Source organism: Ceratotherium simum, chromosome 28 (genome assembly GCF_057802395.1).
Source record: "Ceratotherium simum simum isolate JZ-2026a chromosome 28, ASM5780239v1, whole genome shotgun sequence".
NCBI lineage: Eukaryota > Metazoa > Chordata > Mammalia > Perissodactyla > Rhinocerotidae > Ceratotherium > Ceratotherium simum.
The window spans coordinates 17,858,036-17,874,305 of NC_141927.1; the positions used below are offsets into that span (position 1 = coordinate 17,858,036).

At 39.8% G+C, this 16,270-nt stretch overlaps 1 protein-coding gene across 4 annotated transcripts in view; it reads right to left on the minus strand.

The window, feature by feature from the left end:
• The window catches only part of FAT1 (FAT atypical cadherin 1), a 132,363-nt gene that overhangs the window by 28,773 nt on the left and 87,320 nt on the right, over positions 1-16,270 (minus strand). For all 4 annotated transcript variants that reach the window (XM_087418391.1, XM_014786283.2, XM_087418389.1 and 1 more), the window contains 4 exons: positions 15,575-15,714; positions 10,737-11,012; positions 10,399-10,609; positions 276-4,343 (listed from right to left, as the gene is read on the minus strand). In XM_087418391.1, coding sequence (XP_087274517.1) covers positions 276-4,343; positions 10,399-10,609; positions 10,737-11,012; positions 15,575-15,714 — 4,695 coding nt within the window. The remainder of the gene's footprint in view (positions 1-275; positions 4,344-10,398; positions 10,610-10,736; positions 11,013-15,574; positions 15,715-16,270) is intronic.

The following is a 16,270-nucleotide window of genomic DNA, read 5'->3' on the forward strand; positions in this document are numbered from 1 at the left end:
TTTTAATTATAATATATTTATTATATGTTAAGTATAAAATTCCACAGAATGAGTCATAAAAATCAAAAACAGTCTAATGAAACAACTGTTAGCTTTGCACAGGTAAATGATGTGAAATGTAGCTTAAGAGATGTTATTTCTACTTATTTTAGATATACTTAACTAAAACCATCCCTTTAACTCCTGATTTCATAAAATACGTATCTCAGAATTTATACTGCTAATACAATTTTTTTACCTGTTAAGCGTAATTTTAATCGTTTAAAATTTTTTACCTGTTATGTAATATGTAACTTGTCTGTTAATCTCTTCAGAATCTGCATCCGTGGTACTTAAGATGGCTACTACACCACCTGGTGGGTCATCTTCACTCACAGTCCCTTTATAAATCTCTGCCGTGAATCGTGGGGGACTATCGTTGACATCGGTGACAGTAACATCCACAATGGCTGTGGAGGACAGCTGAACCTTTTCACCAAAATCTGATGCAACCACTTTAATCTGGTAATTCTCTCTCCTTTCATGGTCAAGTTCCTTTAGGGTTGTAATCCAGCCTGTTTCCATGTTAATGGCAAAAGATTCAATGACTTCTACACTTTGTGACTGATCTAGACTATACATAACTTGGCCATTGGTTCCTGAATCTAAATCAGATGCCCTGATCTGGATGACTCTACTTCCCCCTGGCAGGTTTTCAACAATAAAGGCCTCATACGGATTAGACTCCAAGACGGGGCTGTTATCATTTGCATCTTTCACTTGGATACTGACATCTACAGAAGCCACCACCTCATAGTCATCATGAGTACACCTGGCAAGTATGGAAAACTGATACCACTTAGTTGTCTCATGATCAAGACTCTTCTCCAGTTTCAGTCTTCCACTCTGTCTGTCGATCACAAAGAACTCATCCCTATTACTTTCAGGAGTATTTCCTTTGACCAGGCTATAAACAACAGTCCCACTATGTTCTGCTCGGATGAGATCTATTTCTGTTCCAATAGGCATGTCTTCTGAAACTGTGTAGGTATAAAATGGTTCTGAAAATTTTGGAAGCTGCATTTCTGGTGGAAGTATTTTAACATAGACAGGAACCACAGATTCTTTGGGTGGAGACCCATTATCCACAGCTCTAACAAAGAAAGTGAAGAATTCATTTTCTAAGCCAATTAAACTCTCCTTTGTAGTAATTACACCAGACAGTTTGTTAATTTCCAAATTCTCTTTAACACTTTCAGAATCTGCTTCAATGGCATAGGTGACATCAGCATTGGATCCCTCATCAGCATCACTTGCAAGAACTTTAATGACTGATGTCCCTTTGGGGGCACTGGATCCAATGTTCACTTCATATTTGGTTGCTCGAAATTGTGGTGCATTATCATTGTCATCTGTAAGGATGACATTAATGGTGCAGAAAGCAACTTTCCCTCCAGCATCCTTAGCCATTAAACGAACTGCGATAACTTTCTCCACTGGGGTTTCTCGATCAAGTTTTTCCAAAGTAAATATCTGTCCTCTCTCATTTGTGTAAAATCTGTCTTTGGCAAAATCATTTACAACATGGTAAGTGATGTCCCCGTAAATACCAGAATCCCCATCAGTTGCTTTAACCTCAGTCACCAGGGTGTGCATGGGAGCGTTTTCAGCTAGCTCCACTTCATATTCGTTCTGAAGAAAAACAGGACTGTGCAAATTGCCTCCAATTACAGTTACATGAACCTGAGCTGAACTTCTAAAAACCCCATCAGAAACAGAAATGTTAAGAATATAAAATGACTTCAAGGTGTGCCGGCGCAGGTTTGAGAGCGTGATAATCCCCGTTTCACTGTCGATGACAAAATTCTTATGATCGTTGCCAGACAGAATGGAATATTCCAATTTGTCTATGTCTGAACTGTCTGCATCATAGGCTTTTACACAGGTCACAAAATGCCCATGAGTGGCATGCTCGCTAATTTTGGCTTCATAAATCTGTTGGTCAAATAGTGGGGGATTATCATTGAGGTCAGTGACATCCACTGTGACAATCACCTCACTGCTCAGCGGGGGCATGCCACCATCAACAGCCCTTACAAAAATCTTGTGCTGCTGGAACTGTTCATAGTCCAAAGTTCTCACTAGTGATATGAGACCAGTGCTGCTATCTATGTGAAAATGATCATGACTCTTGCTGTGATTCCCAAACATATGGTAGGAAACTCCTCTATTTGGTTCTGAATCAGGATCTGTGGCTCTAACTTGAACGACAGACATTCCAATGACAGATGCCTCAGAAAGGGTTGCAGCATAAGACTGGTGAACAAACACAGGAGGGTTATCATTGATGTCTTCCACTATTATGTCAACAAATACTTCAGCATGAGCACCAGTCAAGGAGTCAGTTGCTCGTATGCTCAGTTTATATGCTGGGTGGGACTCAAAATCCAGAGGAGCTATGACATTTATAACTCCAGTGTTGAAGTTAATAGTAAACTGGCTAAAAGGATCTCCATCTGTGATGCTGTAGAACACTTTCAATCCTTCTGGGCTGTTGGCTTGTACGTGGACAATTGGACTGTGCATCTGGATATTCTCTGGAATCTCTGCACTGTAAAAAGGTTTTTCAAACACAGGCATGGCTTTATTCATCACAGTGATTGGAACTATCACTTCAGCCGAAAAAGCTGGGTTTCCTCCATCTTTTGCAACCACCGTGACGAGATACTCTTTATTCAAGGTGTCAGGTTCAAATTGCTTTTTCAGTGAAATCTCACCTGAGGATCCAATTTGAAAGTGTTCGTGATGTTCCTTAAGATAATAATGCACTTCCCCGTTTCTGCCACTATCTCTGTCCACGGCAGTCACATAGCGAATAATGTGGCCTACCCCAGTATCCACTTTAACAACAGCGTAGTAGGGAAGGTTGACGAACACCGGTGCGTTATCATTCTGGTCTTCTATGATGACCTTCACAACAACGTGGGCCACCGCTGAAGGCTTCTGTTCTTGTGTCACTTCCACCACCACGTCAAATGCCTCCTGCTGTTCCCGATCAAATGGTATCCCAGTGGTGGACAGAACTCCTGAGGTGCGGCTTATCTTAAATCTGCGATCTGGGTTGAGGATCTGATAAAACAAAGGCTCGTTGATTGGATTTCCAATAGCAGTAATGACAGCTAATGTTCTGGCTTCCGTGGAATTCTCTTTCACGACTGCAGAGTAGAAATCTCGGGTAAACTTTAGTTGACTTTCTTTGCTTTCTTTCACGTTAATTTTCACAGAGGTTAAGCTTGCAAATCTGCCATCAGAAGCTCTAATGGTTAGCTCATAGCGGCTCCTTAACTGAGTTGTGTTCTGCACAGTTATGGTACCAGTCCTGGAGTCCATGGAAAACTTCTCCCCGATGTTGCCTTCGGTGATGGAGTACATTAACTGTGAGAACGCACTTGAATCAGCATCTGTAGCATTCACTGTGATGACTTTTACTCCTTTGTACGTTGGTAACAAAAGAGAGGCTTCATATAACGATTTGGAGAACACAGGAGGGCAGTCATTAATGTCAATTACACGTATAGTCACATTAGCTGCATATTCAGCAAATAAACGTGGTGTTCCCATGTCATGCACTTGGACAGTAAAGTGAAAAGTACTGGTTTCTTCATAGTCTAAACTTAGTACTGTATGAATAGCACCAGTACTAGAATCAATAGCAAAATATTTGTGTATAGATGGTTCAACAATGTGATAAACAAGCAAAGCATTTGATTCTTTATCAGCATCAGTTGCTCGAATCACTAATGGGACATTCCTGTCTGTTAGGACCACACTGTTAATTGAAGCTGATTCGCTAATGAGTCCTGTGTATTCAGCCTGCATAAAAACTGGCAAGTTGTCATTTTCGTCCTGTAGATGCACTAGAACAGTTGTATTAGTAGACAAACCAGCCATGTTAGTTCCTTGTATTATCAATGTATAAATGGGCAAAGTTTCAAAATCCAGGGCTTTCTGAGTGATGATACTTCCAGAATGTGGATTAATATCAAAAGCATCAGCTATATTTCCATCTTTTATTTCATAGACCACTGATGACTGACTATGGGCTGTAACCATTCCGACAAAACTCCCAATGCTGATAGTTTCGCTAATTTCAACAGAATATTCTTTTGATGTAAACTTTGGAGAGGCATTGTCAGCAACTGTGACAAAGATATGCACAGAAGTTATTTCACTCATTGGTGGAGTGCCTTTATCTGTAGCTTTTACCATTAAATCATATTCCACTTGGTTACTTCGATCTAATTCTTTGGCAGTTTTTATAGAGCCCAAGATGGGATCAATTGTAAAAGAATTTCCAATATTTCCTGGGAGGAGGGGAAAAAAAAGCATGTTAGAGAAAAATATAAGGACTGGCAGAAGTACTAGTTGGATATACAGAAACAAATAAAGATATCTTTAAAGATTATATTCTGAAATTACACAGAAATTCAGGAGTTATTAACATGTGAATGGAACTTGTTTCATTCAACTTGTTTCGTTTTTCAACTTGTTCCATTTTTATCCACCTAAAATAAGGCAGATTTTTCAGAGTTGTATCCATAAATTATGAAAAGCAAGAAACAGAAAAAATATCACTCTGCACCTAAAGCCAAAACTCACTCTCTACGGGCTGAACCAGGAATGTGTTGGGGAAGGATATGGTTATCCTTCCATAAAGCAGTTAATTATTTTCCAAGGTTCCTCAAAAACCCTTTGGCCCATATTTTATATTTTTAGCATTTATCACTTGCAAACTAGCAGGATTCTTATTCATTATGAAAGGACAGATTTTAAATCACTAGGAAAACTGAACAAGCTTCAAGAGAGTATTCCTTATTTTAAATATTCAGGGAATTGATGAATAAGCTTGGTATAATCTGTCCCACTTGAAAGGTTTTGAAGATGTCAATAATATTCCCTTCTCAACCTTTTTCAAGTCAATTTATTCTCTAGGTCAGTGGTTCTCAACTAGGGGCAATTTTTCCCAGAAGGGGACATTCAGCAATGTCTGGAGACATTTTTGGTTATCACTACTTGCTGGGAGAGGGTGCTACTGACATCTAGTGGGTAGAGACCTGGGATGCTGCTAAATATCCTATAATACACAGGCAGCCCCCCACAACAAAGAAGTTTTTGGTCCAAAATGTCAATAGTGCTGAGGCTCAGAAACTCTTCTCTAGGATAGATAGTTTTAGTTGCTTTTCTTTGGACCTTTTCCAGCCTATTATATACATGTACTTAGCTGCAAATGCAACTCCACAATGTTAGTATCATTGATTGAAATCTTCCTGAAGAAACCAGCAGTTTACTACAGTTTAACAGTTTACTATCTTTTTGGATAGATCAGGCAGCGTGAGGGTCCTCAGATTCCATCCATCCATCAGTGCTTCATCCCATTTCTGTTTTGTCAACAAGAGTCCAGAATCCATTACCCTAGTCATAGAATTGAATTTATTTTCCCCAAATGAACTATTACACTTACCCAAAACAAAGTTGACTTGCCACTTAACTGCTTTTTCAAACTCTGTTTGCCTCTAGGCTTGCAATTGAGTGTGGCATTTCATGGACCAGAATTACTTAGTGTGATTTGCAAACCAGAGGATCAACTAAGCACTTCTTTCTCCGCATCATTACTAGTAAATACTTCCTCTACAGCCTTCATTTCCTTCCCTTTAATACATTTTCCAAAAATCCACGATGATTTTTTCTGAGGCCAGACTCAGTCTGGTTTTCATTAAGTCTGCCTGGCTCTGCAACCAGGTCCCAAGGCAGTGCCTCAGTCTGCCAACAGGGCAGAGGCCCAGGCATTCTCCAGGCCCCGAAGCTCTGAGCTGAACCCTGGACCACAAACGGGGTCCTGCTACCTCTGCCAGGTCTTAAAGACACTAATTTCCAGCCTGTCTCTATTTATGAGAGTTGATGATCCCAGATTCTCTCTCATTGTGTTGTTTTTTTTTTTTTTTGTGAGGAATATCAGCCCTCAGCTAACATCCATGCTAATCCTCCTCTTTTTTTCGCTGAGGAAGACCGGCCCTGAGCTAACATTTATTGCCAATCCTCCTCTTTTTCTCCCCAAAGCCCCAGTAGATAGTCGTATGTCATAGCTGCACATCCTTCTAGTTGCTGTATGTTGGATGCCGCCTCAGCATGGCCAGACAAGCGGTGCGTCGGTGCGTGCCTGGGATGTGAACCCGGGCCGCCAGTAGCAGAGCACGCACACTTAACCACTAAGCCACGGGGCCGGCCCCCCTCACTGTGTTCTAATCAGTCATCAGAACCTCAAGCACCTTTCTCATCCTACCTGTGCATCACCCCCACCTTCCAAAACTGTGACTGACTGCCTGGACTGATACAGGAGACTGTGGAAACCTCTAGACAACTGTCTTCATCCCCACCCCTTGAACTTTCCTATGTCTGTACTAATACAGCAGCCAACCTACCATATTTTATATTCATTCCTCTATATGCATTTCTCCCTTATTTTGTATAGTGAAATCTTAAAGCTTCCAATACGCAAGGCTTCAAGTGGAGAAATGAATGGATTTTATTTGCAGTGAAGCAGGCTGGTGGTGTCAGAACACACTACCTTCTCTACAACTTGCTCCCTGCCCTCCAACCACAAGGGCCGCCTCATTGCTTCTCAATCAGGCGAGGACATTCTCATCTCAGGACCACCGTATTTGGTGGGTCCTCTCCTGGAACAGTCCTCCCCCAGCTGTTCTCACAGCTTCTCCATTCATTCCTTCATTCAGATTTTACCCAGATGTTCCCTGCTTAGAGAATATGATGGGGAGGGCTTGTTACTTCCCTGTTCAGCATTGTTACTTCGTCCCCTCACTGATTTTTCTTTATAGCACGTATTGCAACCTTTTTCTTTTATCTGTTCTCCCACTAGAAGATAAGCTGTTTAAGCATGGCTTGTTTTAGTCATTATTTTTATCACCTGTGCCTAGACAAATGCCTGACACACAGGAGACACTCAGTAAATATTTGTTGAATGAGATGACTTTTACACATGTACGGAAGACAAAGAATTAAATGCCAGACAGGTTGACCAGCAGTCTGAAAAAAATTAACAGTCATTAAGGCACTACATTTATACCTCTATTTGGTTTTGTTTTTCTGCATTTATACCTCTATCACTACCAACAACCATTTGTTAGATTAAGTACTCCCTTTAAAAGTATTAGCAAAAGAAATGTGTACTGACTAACTGGGAATCTGACAAAAAATTTTTATCAATCATATGAAATTCAGAAACATTATTACCTGGAGTACCCTGACTTTGATAAAGACAGCTCTGAGCTTGTCACTGATAACCAGAAGGTTAAACAAGAACCCAGCTCGTCAATTAATATATGGATCCTACATACACATCTACTATGGCAGAAATCATCAGACTTGCAAATGGTAAAGCAACATCATGTTTATGTGGAAACACAGTGAGGGCTGTCGAGTGACTTGAATGTGCCCCAGTTCCATCCAGTAACAGGCACATTTACCAAACATCGAAATACACATCTAGTATTTGGGAATGAATCAATAAGGCAGTGATAGAAGTTTGCACTAGGTCGGGGGCTTAGTCATTCCTTTAGCTGGAGGTACTGGTGATTTCTAAATGGCCTTAAATTGTTCTTTCTATCTGAATGAGGCAATTATCTGGACAAGCATGTGAGTTTGTGCTCATTAGCTATGACTGTAGTACATGTATACACCCCAAAGGGCATGCTGGAGAGCTGTGCCCAGGAATCTGTTTCTTCCCACGGGGGACATGCCGTGGATGCTCAGTAAGATGCTGACTGCGTGACAGTCCAGCAACCTCTGTAAAGTTTCAATTGCAACTATATTTAAACTAAGTTGGGGAAAGAACACCAATTCTAGTCAATAAGTATATTTACTGAGCGTCTTCTATTTACAGGCGTTACAACAGTTTTGAAGTTACAATAATCTGTACTTTAAAAAAATAGAGAGAAAACACGATACAGCCCAGAGTACGGCGCCGATGTGTCTCTAAGCGCATAACTCAATTGTTACTGAAAATATCCTTTAATTAATTCCTTTTTCCCTAAAGACTCCTAATCAGACCAAACCTTTTGCTCAATAAATTGCTGCTAATTAAACATGCAGTGTTACAGCCTGAATTTATAACTAGTCTTCTGAACTTTATTAAATGTAATCTGACACAAATTAGAAGCTGGTGATTAGGAAAAAAACTGTTAAATAGAAAGCTGTATGACCTTTCACAGTTCCTACTATTCCAACAGATTTGAGCGCGCGTGCGCGCACACACACTTCTACTGCATTTTTTTTTTTAATTTTTAATTATTTATTATTCCCCCAAAGCCCCAGTAGACAGTTGTACGTCATAGCTGCACATCCTTCTAGTTGCTGTATGTGGGACTCGGCCTCAGCATGGCTGGAGAAGCAGTGCGTCGGTGCATGCCTGGGGTCCGAACCCCGGCCGCCAGCAGCGGAGCGCGCGCACCTAACCGCTAAGCCACGGGGCCGGCCCTCTACTGCATTTTAATGGGACTCATTTCCTATAATGTAATTGTTTAGCACAATTTTTATATTACCAAATCCATAAAAGTATCTTCTTCCAAGTCCAGATTCTGTATCAGAATAGGCCCTTGGTATTATCTATTCTTCAAGTGGAGACACAGTTCCATTCTTGGAATACCAAATCACTAATCCCATCAGTCACTACAGGCATTTAAAGAATGCACATGCCTTTAGTCAGGCACCAACAGTCATATTTTAACCACCCAGTTGTTTAAAATTATGTGAAAGCTAAGGGAAAGCTTCACATTTTCTCCTACACAAACCCAGTCAGTTTGTCTATGAGAAAATTATTTTATTGAAGCGCTCAGGCATGCACAAATGGAATGTACTGTTTCTTTAACAGCTCAATTTCTGAACCAGTGGAAAAACCTGCATCTTTCTTCAAGGCACTAACTACACTGCAATACGTTTTAACATACCACAGGCAGTGTATGAGATCTTATTTGTGATTTTTTAAATTTGGTGATTTTTCAGGGAAATAAATGAAACTTCAAATATATTAAGAAATAAAAATAGTTTAACCACATAAAATACATCGATTAAGTGTTGTTTTTTAAAATTGCTCTCCATTTGCTCAGCTTTTGATAACATTTACAACTCGACCAATTCTATGCCTGGGAAAGACATAATTTCTAAATACACAGAGGTATGGACTTTTATTAAAAACAGTCAAGTTGAGCGGACAATCTCAATATTCTAAAATCATTATAAAGACACAATGAAAAAGACTACACATTCTTTGTACTACCAGCAGCACTGAGAAAGATGGAAAAAAGGAAGCTGCCTTCTCAATATTTAATCACTTACTCATAGTATTTGGCAGGAGTAGGGAAAGTCTCAAAGCAAGGTGATTTCTGACTGTATGAATCAAATGCTCTAAAGCAGATCCCTGTTTCAATCAGGGGCAGAATTCTTTCACAAGAACATACACCTGTGGACCAATGGCAACCCCTACCTATCATGCACAAGTATGAGTGCTCCTCGCATGGTGCCTGGCACATACAATCAGCTTAATCTGTCCATGGAATGAATAAACGAATGAGTGAATAGCAGCATAAAACAGACCAGAGGACAAAAATATTTCGCTTTGCCACAACCGCTTCTTGGTGATCCCCCTTCTTGTACATCACACCTAGGGCTGCCTAGGCCCACGGTTCCAGCTGGCCTTCCCTACCCTGTTGCCTCCTGCCCAACTCGGGCAGGGCCCTTAGCCTTTTCAAACTTTCTTCAAGTCTAGTCCCAACTCTGGGGCCTACTGCAACAACCCAACTCCAAGAATGAAACACAACTGTCAAAGGGACATGGGGGTTCAAGTGGCAGAAAATCTAATGGAAGAGGCAGGAGGGGCATGACACCCTCTTTAGCAGATCTGACCCAATTAGAGTTGGATGAGTCAGCACCCCGTCATGGAATCTCCTGCTCTGCCCAAGAGAAAATACTCCTAAGTGTTTCATAGTTAATAGATGTTATGGAGGAAAATGATCGTGTGGTTAAAACCAGTTTGGAAATACTGAATTGATCCAATAAAGTATTCTTTACTGCAGGACTTCCCAGAGCCTTGAATTAAGCTAATATCGTGAATCTCCAAGAACTTCACCCAGACTTATTTAGGACTCTATCTTTGCTTTCTAATGAGTTACAAGTTTAGAAAAAAATCCTCTTTCTCCTAACAGGTAAAAAGGTAGCTAAAGATCAATTTAAGCAATTTTTACAGTGATACACAGAAATGTTTCAACATCTAGAACTAATTTTAGAAAAGAACAAGTATGCTTTCTAACAAGCGCAAAGCTAGAAACCTATCAAGTGCTCCAAAGATACCTGATTCGATGGAATACAATACTTCAGCATTCTTCCCTTTGTCCTTGTCAAGAGCCGTAACCTGCAACACAACTGAGCCGACGGCTGCTGATTCATAAACCCGCCCTTCGTAGGATGAACTGGTGAACCAGGGGGCATGATCATTTGTGTCACTGACATTGACGACAATCCTTGCAAAGTTGCGCTTTACAGGGACATCCTGATCTCGTACCTAAAAGAATCAACACATCATCAATCCTGTTGGGGTTTTCCTTATAAAACTGATTAAAAATCACTCTCCAACACATGAAACCCTTCAGAAACCAAAGGCCGGCAGGAGAATGTGCAGAAAGCCGTACCATGACTGTAAGGACATGCTGGTGAACAGCTTCATGGTCAAGTTTTTCAGAAGTATACAGAGAGCCGGTTGCAGGATCAAGACGAAATTTCTTGAGACTCAAGGGATCGATACTACTCTGCAGAGTGTAGATCAGCTTGTTTTTCTCATCCTTATCCACAGCACTGATTTGTAAAATTTCTGTTTCTGGCACTGTGTCTTCAGGAATAACAACTTCATATTTTGATGTAGAAAATTGAGGACGATGGTCATTTGTATCTATTACTTTGATGAATACCTGTAATGACAAAATGACTCACATGATAATATTCCTAATTATGATGTTTTAGTAGTTAAAGAATCGGGAAAAAATCAGATGCACACTGAAAAAACCTGATTTTTTAGCAAAATGAAATAATATGAGAAATAAAAGCAACAAAAACCTAGAATCAAAAATATCTTTAATATTTCTCATCCAGGGCCGGCCCCGTGGCTTAGCGGTTAAGTGCTCGCGCTCCACTGCTGGCGGCCCGGGATTCAGATCCCAGGTGCACACTGACGCACCGTTTCTCCGGCCATGCTGAGGCCGCGTCCCACATATGGCAACTAGAAGGATGTGCAACTACAACATACAACTATCCACTGGGGCTTTGGGGGAAAAATAAATAAATAAAATTATTAAAAAAAAAAAATATTCCTCATCCATCTGTTACCTATATATAAATATGAGTAAGATAACGAAGATCTTTCTAACTTCTTCAGACCAACTTTGGAGAGAAAATATAACACTTTTCACACATTTCTTTCTGAAACAGAGGTAATTTCTCTTTGGTCTCCAGAGAAGAGATATTTCTAGATTATTCACATAAAGATAACAGAAAAGTTAACTTTACCAGGATTTACAGAGGACTAATTTACTGCAGATCACATTTGGATCTGTAACTACCAAGCTATTGAGGTGAGTATGTTACTAGAGGGTCACAGTATCTAAATTTCTTGTTCTAATCTTTGAGACTCCGAATTCCTAACAAACAGATTTTTTCTATATATAAAAAGAAAAATTAGAAATGTGTTTTAAAATCTTTATATATTTTTGTGATCACAAAACCTACATATAAATAGTAACTTTATTTCGTAAAAGCAATTTAAGTACAGTGAAAAGGTCAACTCTCTTAATTTGTCAACATAGAACAAAAACTTTAGATGAAAAAAAGCAGATGTTAAAAAACTCAGTCCTAAACTAGATTAAAAAAAATTTTTTTTTACTTTGACAGTAAGGGGATTAACTTTCAGATTGAAAAGACATACGTGGATAAGGCACAGTGGGAATCACTAGCGATTATAAAAGACAGTTGACAGTTATGAACAAGACAGCTGAGCTTCAGTGGCTCGTATGGAACAAAGGGGCTTGCTGGTCCAAACAGCACAGGGGGCCAAAGTCCCAGGATGGCGCAGGTAAGGTGTTAACCACACTGGTGCATGCATATGAACTAGAGGGCTTTCCATGAAGACTATTCCAGTGTTCTCACAGAATACTAAAACATCAGTGATGGACTTGTCACAGTAAACTTTATAGGAACACAAAATGCATTCACCAGACCACAGAAAGGTTTTACGTGCAAGTTATGTAAACATTTAAAACTACTGATGCCTGACATTGAAAGGTCAGTGATGGTCCAGGAGCGATGGCTATAAAGGTAATGTCTATAAGTTAAATCATTACACATTCATTTCCACTATAAATTTTAAAATTATTTTCTCATAGAGTAAGACAGATGTTGGGCAGAGATAGCTTAATCCTGCTCCAAGATTAATCACAACCAAATGGGAACGGCCAAAGTAAAAACAATCATTTCTGATAAGGCAATTCAATTGAAACATATTATTAGGCATCTACATGCTCAGTACTTGCCTACATATTAGTGAGGGTGCAAATAAGCATGCGACAGTCCTATCCTCAAGAAGGTTTTACCCTCACTGGGCAATGTCTCAAATACACAGACCCTAATGAGGCTTCACACATTGACAACTAAGTTTTTAGGGGTCCAGAGACGGTCTGGGACATTCAGAAGGCCTTTACGGAGGAGGTAAGGCTTTGCTTGCATAGGTTTTAGGTTAGCAGATGAATGTATGTTGGGGTATGCGGAAGGGCTCAGTCAAAGACATGAAGGCAAGGGGAAGAATCAAACATCCTGTCTCCTAGAGACCAGAGAGAAGGACCTGGAACTAGAGGATAGTAAGTAAAAGAGCAGGGAGAAAGTGGGAGTGAATATGCAGAGCCTTGACTCCCAAGCAGGGGGTGGAGAACTATACATCCTGTATGTACTGAACCTTGTGATCAGCAGAGGTTCACCTCTGCTCCTCTTCCCAACTGGCAGACCACTCTGGTCACAGGCAGTGCACAATGAATTGTAGGGAGAGAGAATGGAGACAGGAAGGTGACTCAAGTGTCAAGCGGGGGGCCAAGAGCCGGATCCAGTGCTGATGGGCAACAGCACACGCCGTGTGAGCGCCTAGTGGGCCCCAGGGCTTTAAGAGCAAGCACCCATGGGTTATCTCACTTCACCCTCATAAGCACCCAATGAGGGCAAAATCACTATGCCCATTTCCCAGATGAGAAAATGGAAGAAGCACAGAGGGTTATAGCCACCTGCCCACGGACAGGAGTAAGAGGCAGAGCCGAGATTCAAACCAAATGGCCCGCTCCAGAGTAGGAGATGCTGATGCTCGAGAGAAACTGAAAGAAAACATGAAAGCAAAGCTGTTTCAAAGAAAGAAAACAATGTTTACTGATTTGGTAAGTTACCTTGAGACACCAGATAAAGCAAAGGGACTTGAATTAATGTCGGTCAGCATCCTAAGCAGAAAACAGAAGGAAGGCAAGGAGAAGGGCTGTTTCAACAGAGCACTGGCCGTTACATACGACCCTCCCACCGCCCATCTCTGCGGAGGGTGCACCTTGGCTTATCCGCCAATGCTCTCCAGATCTCGAATCTGACATCTGCTGCTACTGACCTCCACGCAGGGAAACCTGCTCTGCTGGTTCCGGAGTTCTACCTATCTACCTTGCTGTGCTCCAGGGCCTTATCGACCCGGTTCTGATCTCGGTGTCCCTCATCAGGGGGTATCTGCAGCTCTGCTCCCACCCACATCCCTATCTCCCTGTTCTCAGCCCCAGCCTGGAAATTGAAACCTAATTACTCATGTTCCCTTTGTCCCACACCTTAACAGGTCAGCCTGGGCTCTGTAACCATTCTCTGACATTCTGACTGCCTCTCCCTGCCAGCGATTCGTTAGGATATTATCAGGACCCTCCGAAAATGACTCAAAATAATTCATAGAAGAAGAAATGAGGCACCGAATTTAAGATATCCTGTATCCCTGAGAAAAGATGACCAGAATATATTTCCTGGGTTTTATAGGAATTTTAGTCAATATACACTATAGTTCATTCTAAGCTTTTAATTGTGCTAAAACTACGATTATTGAGGAAGGGGTGCATTGCTGATTGTTCACTTTTGTAATAAGTGATAAATGCTACAGGTAGATATATATCATCTTTAGTAATGAAAACGTTTGGTATAGAGGGCTATTTCTCCTGATTATTAAGTTCCTCTTGCTAGATTTCTGGTTAGTCAATTATTTGAACTGGTCTACATACTGTTATAGTCTTTAAACCTTTCAGAATTATCCTGTTAAATTTATTGCAATTATTGATGTTTTTATTCTCATTTTCATACACTAAAGTCTAACTTCTACAATGAGAACAGTTACTGACAAAATGGAAATTTTAATACCATACTAGAACTTTTACATGAGAATCTCAAAATGATCCAAAGCACAGTACATAGATTAAATACACTAAAAATCACAAGCATTTGGAGAAAGGAATAAGGTCTTTTCGCAACTGGCTTTAAGTTATTCATTTATTAACTGAAGAGACATCATAGACTATAATTTTTATTCTTCAATGAAACTAAATGATTAGCAGATGATCTGTCATACTTAAGATTTAAAATAGTATAATCTAAAGCTAGAAAATTGGACTCCAGAGGCATTTTATTCTCTAACATTTCACTTCTTCTTCTTACTTTGTGGATACAGCAGATTATACACAAGCCTTTAGTTTCCACCGTTCTAATGTGAGCTCCACGAGGGCAGGATTTTGTTTCTTCTATTCAGCTTCTAGAAAAATACCTGGCACTTAAGAAGTGTTCAACAAATCCTCAAACAGCCCACTTTGAGAATCAAAGAGAATAAATAAGGAAGAAGATAATTTAAATTTAATTTATAGGATTTTAACATTTAAGTTTGAAATCCCAGTAATCTGGTCACCTCTTAATCATCAGATAGGAACAAATAAAGATGTTAAAGGAATAATCAGAACAATTTTATCAGTTATTTTACACAGCCCTAGTTAAGGTAGCCAAGGGGAAAAAAATCCAAAAAAACGTTTAAAAGATAATTAATCACTTTAACCAGCTTTAATGAAAACGACTTGGACAATTCATTCTCAATAGTGATACACTTTATACTAATAAAGTTCAAAATGAGTATAACATTATAGGATTTTGATGGCATAACAATAATACGGGGGTTTTTTTTAAAGTTTTCTTTCAAAATTTTCCAAACTTGTTAATTACATGCAAAACCTAAATTGGAATTTTTAGAAAGTTGATTTTCTTTCTCTAAATAAAAAAGCCTTGATGTGTACGTGTGTAAACCACATCAACACAGGAGCTTCTGATTTGAGAACCTCAGGGGCAGAATCAACTGTTCATATTGCTGCAGGCCCTTAAATCCCATTGTCATGTCATTCCTCTGACAAATACATCATCTACCGATGTAATTCACACTTACCTGAGTGAGTATAGTGGTGGTTCCATCTGTAGCCTCAACTGTGAGGTTGTAGTTTGATTTTTGTTCTGCATCAAGAGGTTTGGCAACAATGATGGTTCCAGTCCCCTTGTCCACATCAAAGTGACTCTCATAGTTGCCACCTAGTTTAAATTAGGACAAACAGAAGAGTAAAAACAGATCAAAGGATGAAAATCTGACATTTATTTTGTGGCTTTCTAATTCTTAATGGCATGAAAAAAAAAAACCTTCTGATAAACTGATCATGGTGATTCCAAGGAGCTTCCATTTTGCAAGACAACAACCGAAGGGCAATTAGAAAGACAATGCTTATTAAGGCAAAGTTGAGCCATAATTTTCAAGGAAGCTACTAACAGAGGAAGCAAGAAAGTAACTCTGAAAACAGGAAAACACTGCTAATATTGCCAATGAATTACTTTCAATTTGCTTTTTCAAGGGTTCTAATCTCTCTTTAATTTATATCTCAGCAGCTATATAAAACATCATTTAGGAACCAAAGCTGGCCATTTAAATGTTTACTCAAAAAAAAAATTTTTGAGACACTTTGAGCATATGGCCCTAATAAAATAACTATTAAAAGCAAATGAAAAAAATAGTGGTAGTTAACATCAGTTAGTACTGACTCTCATACACTATGTGAAATTTTTTCCCATTGTCGTCAAACACAAAGCTTAACGA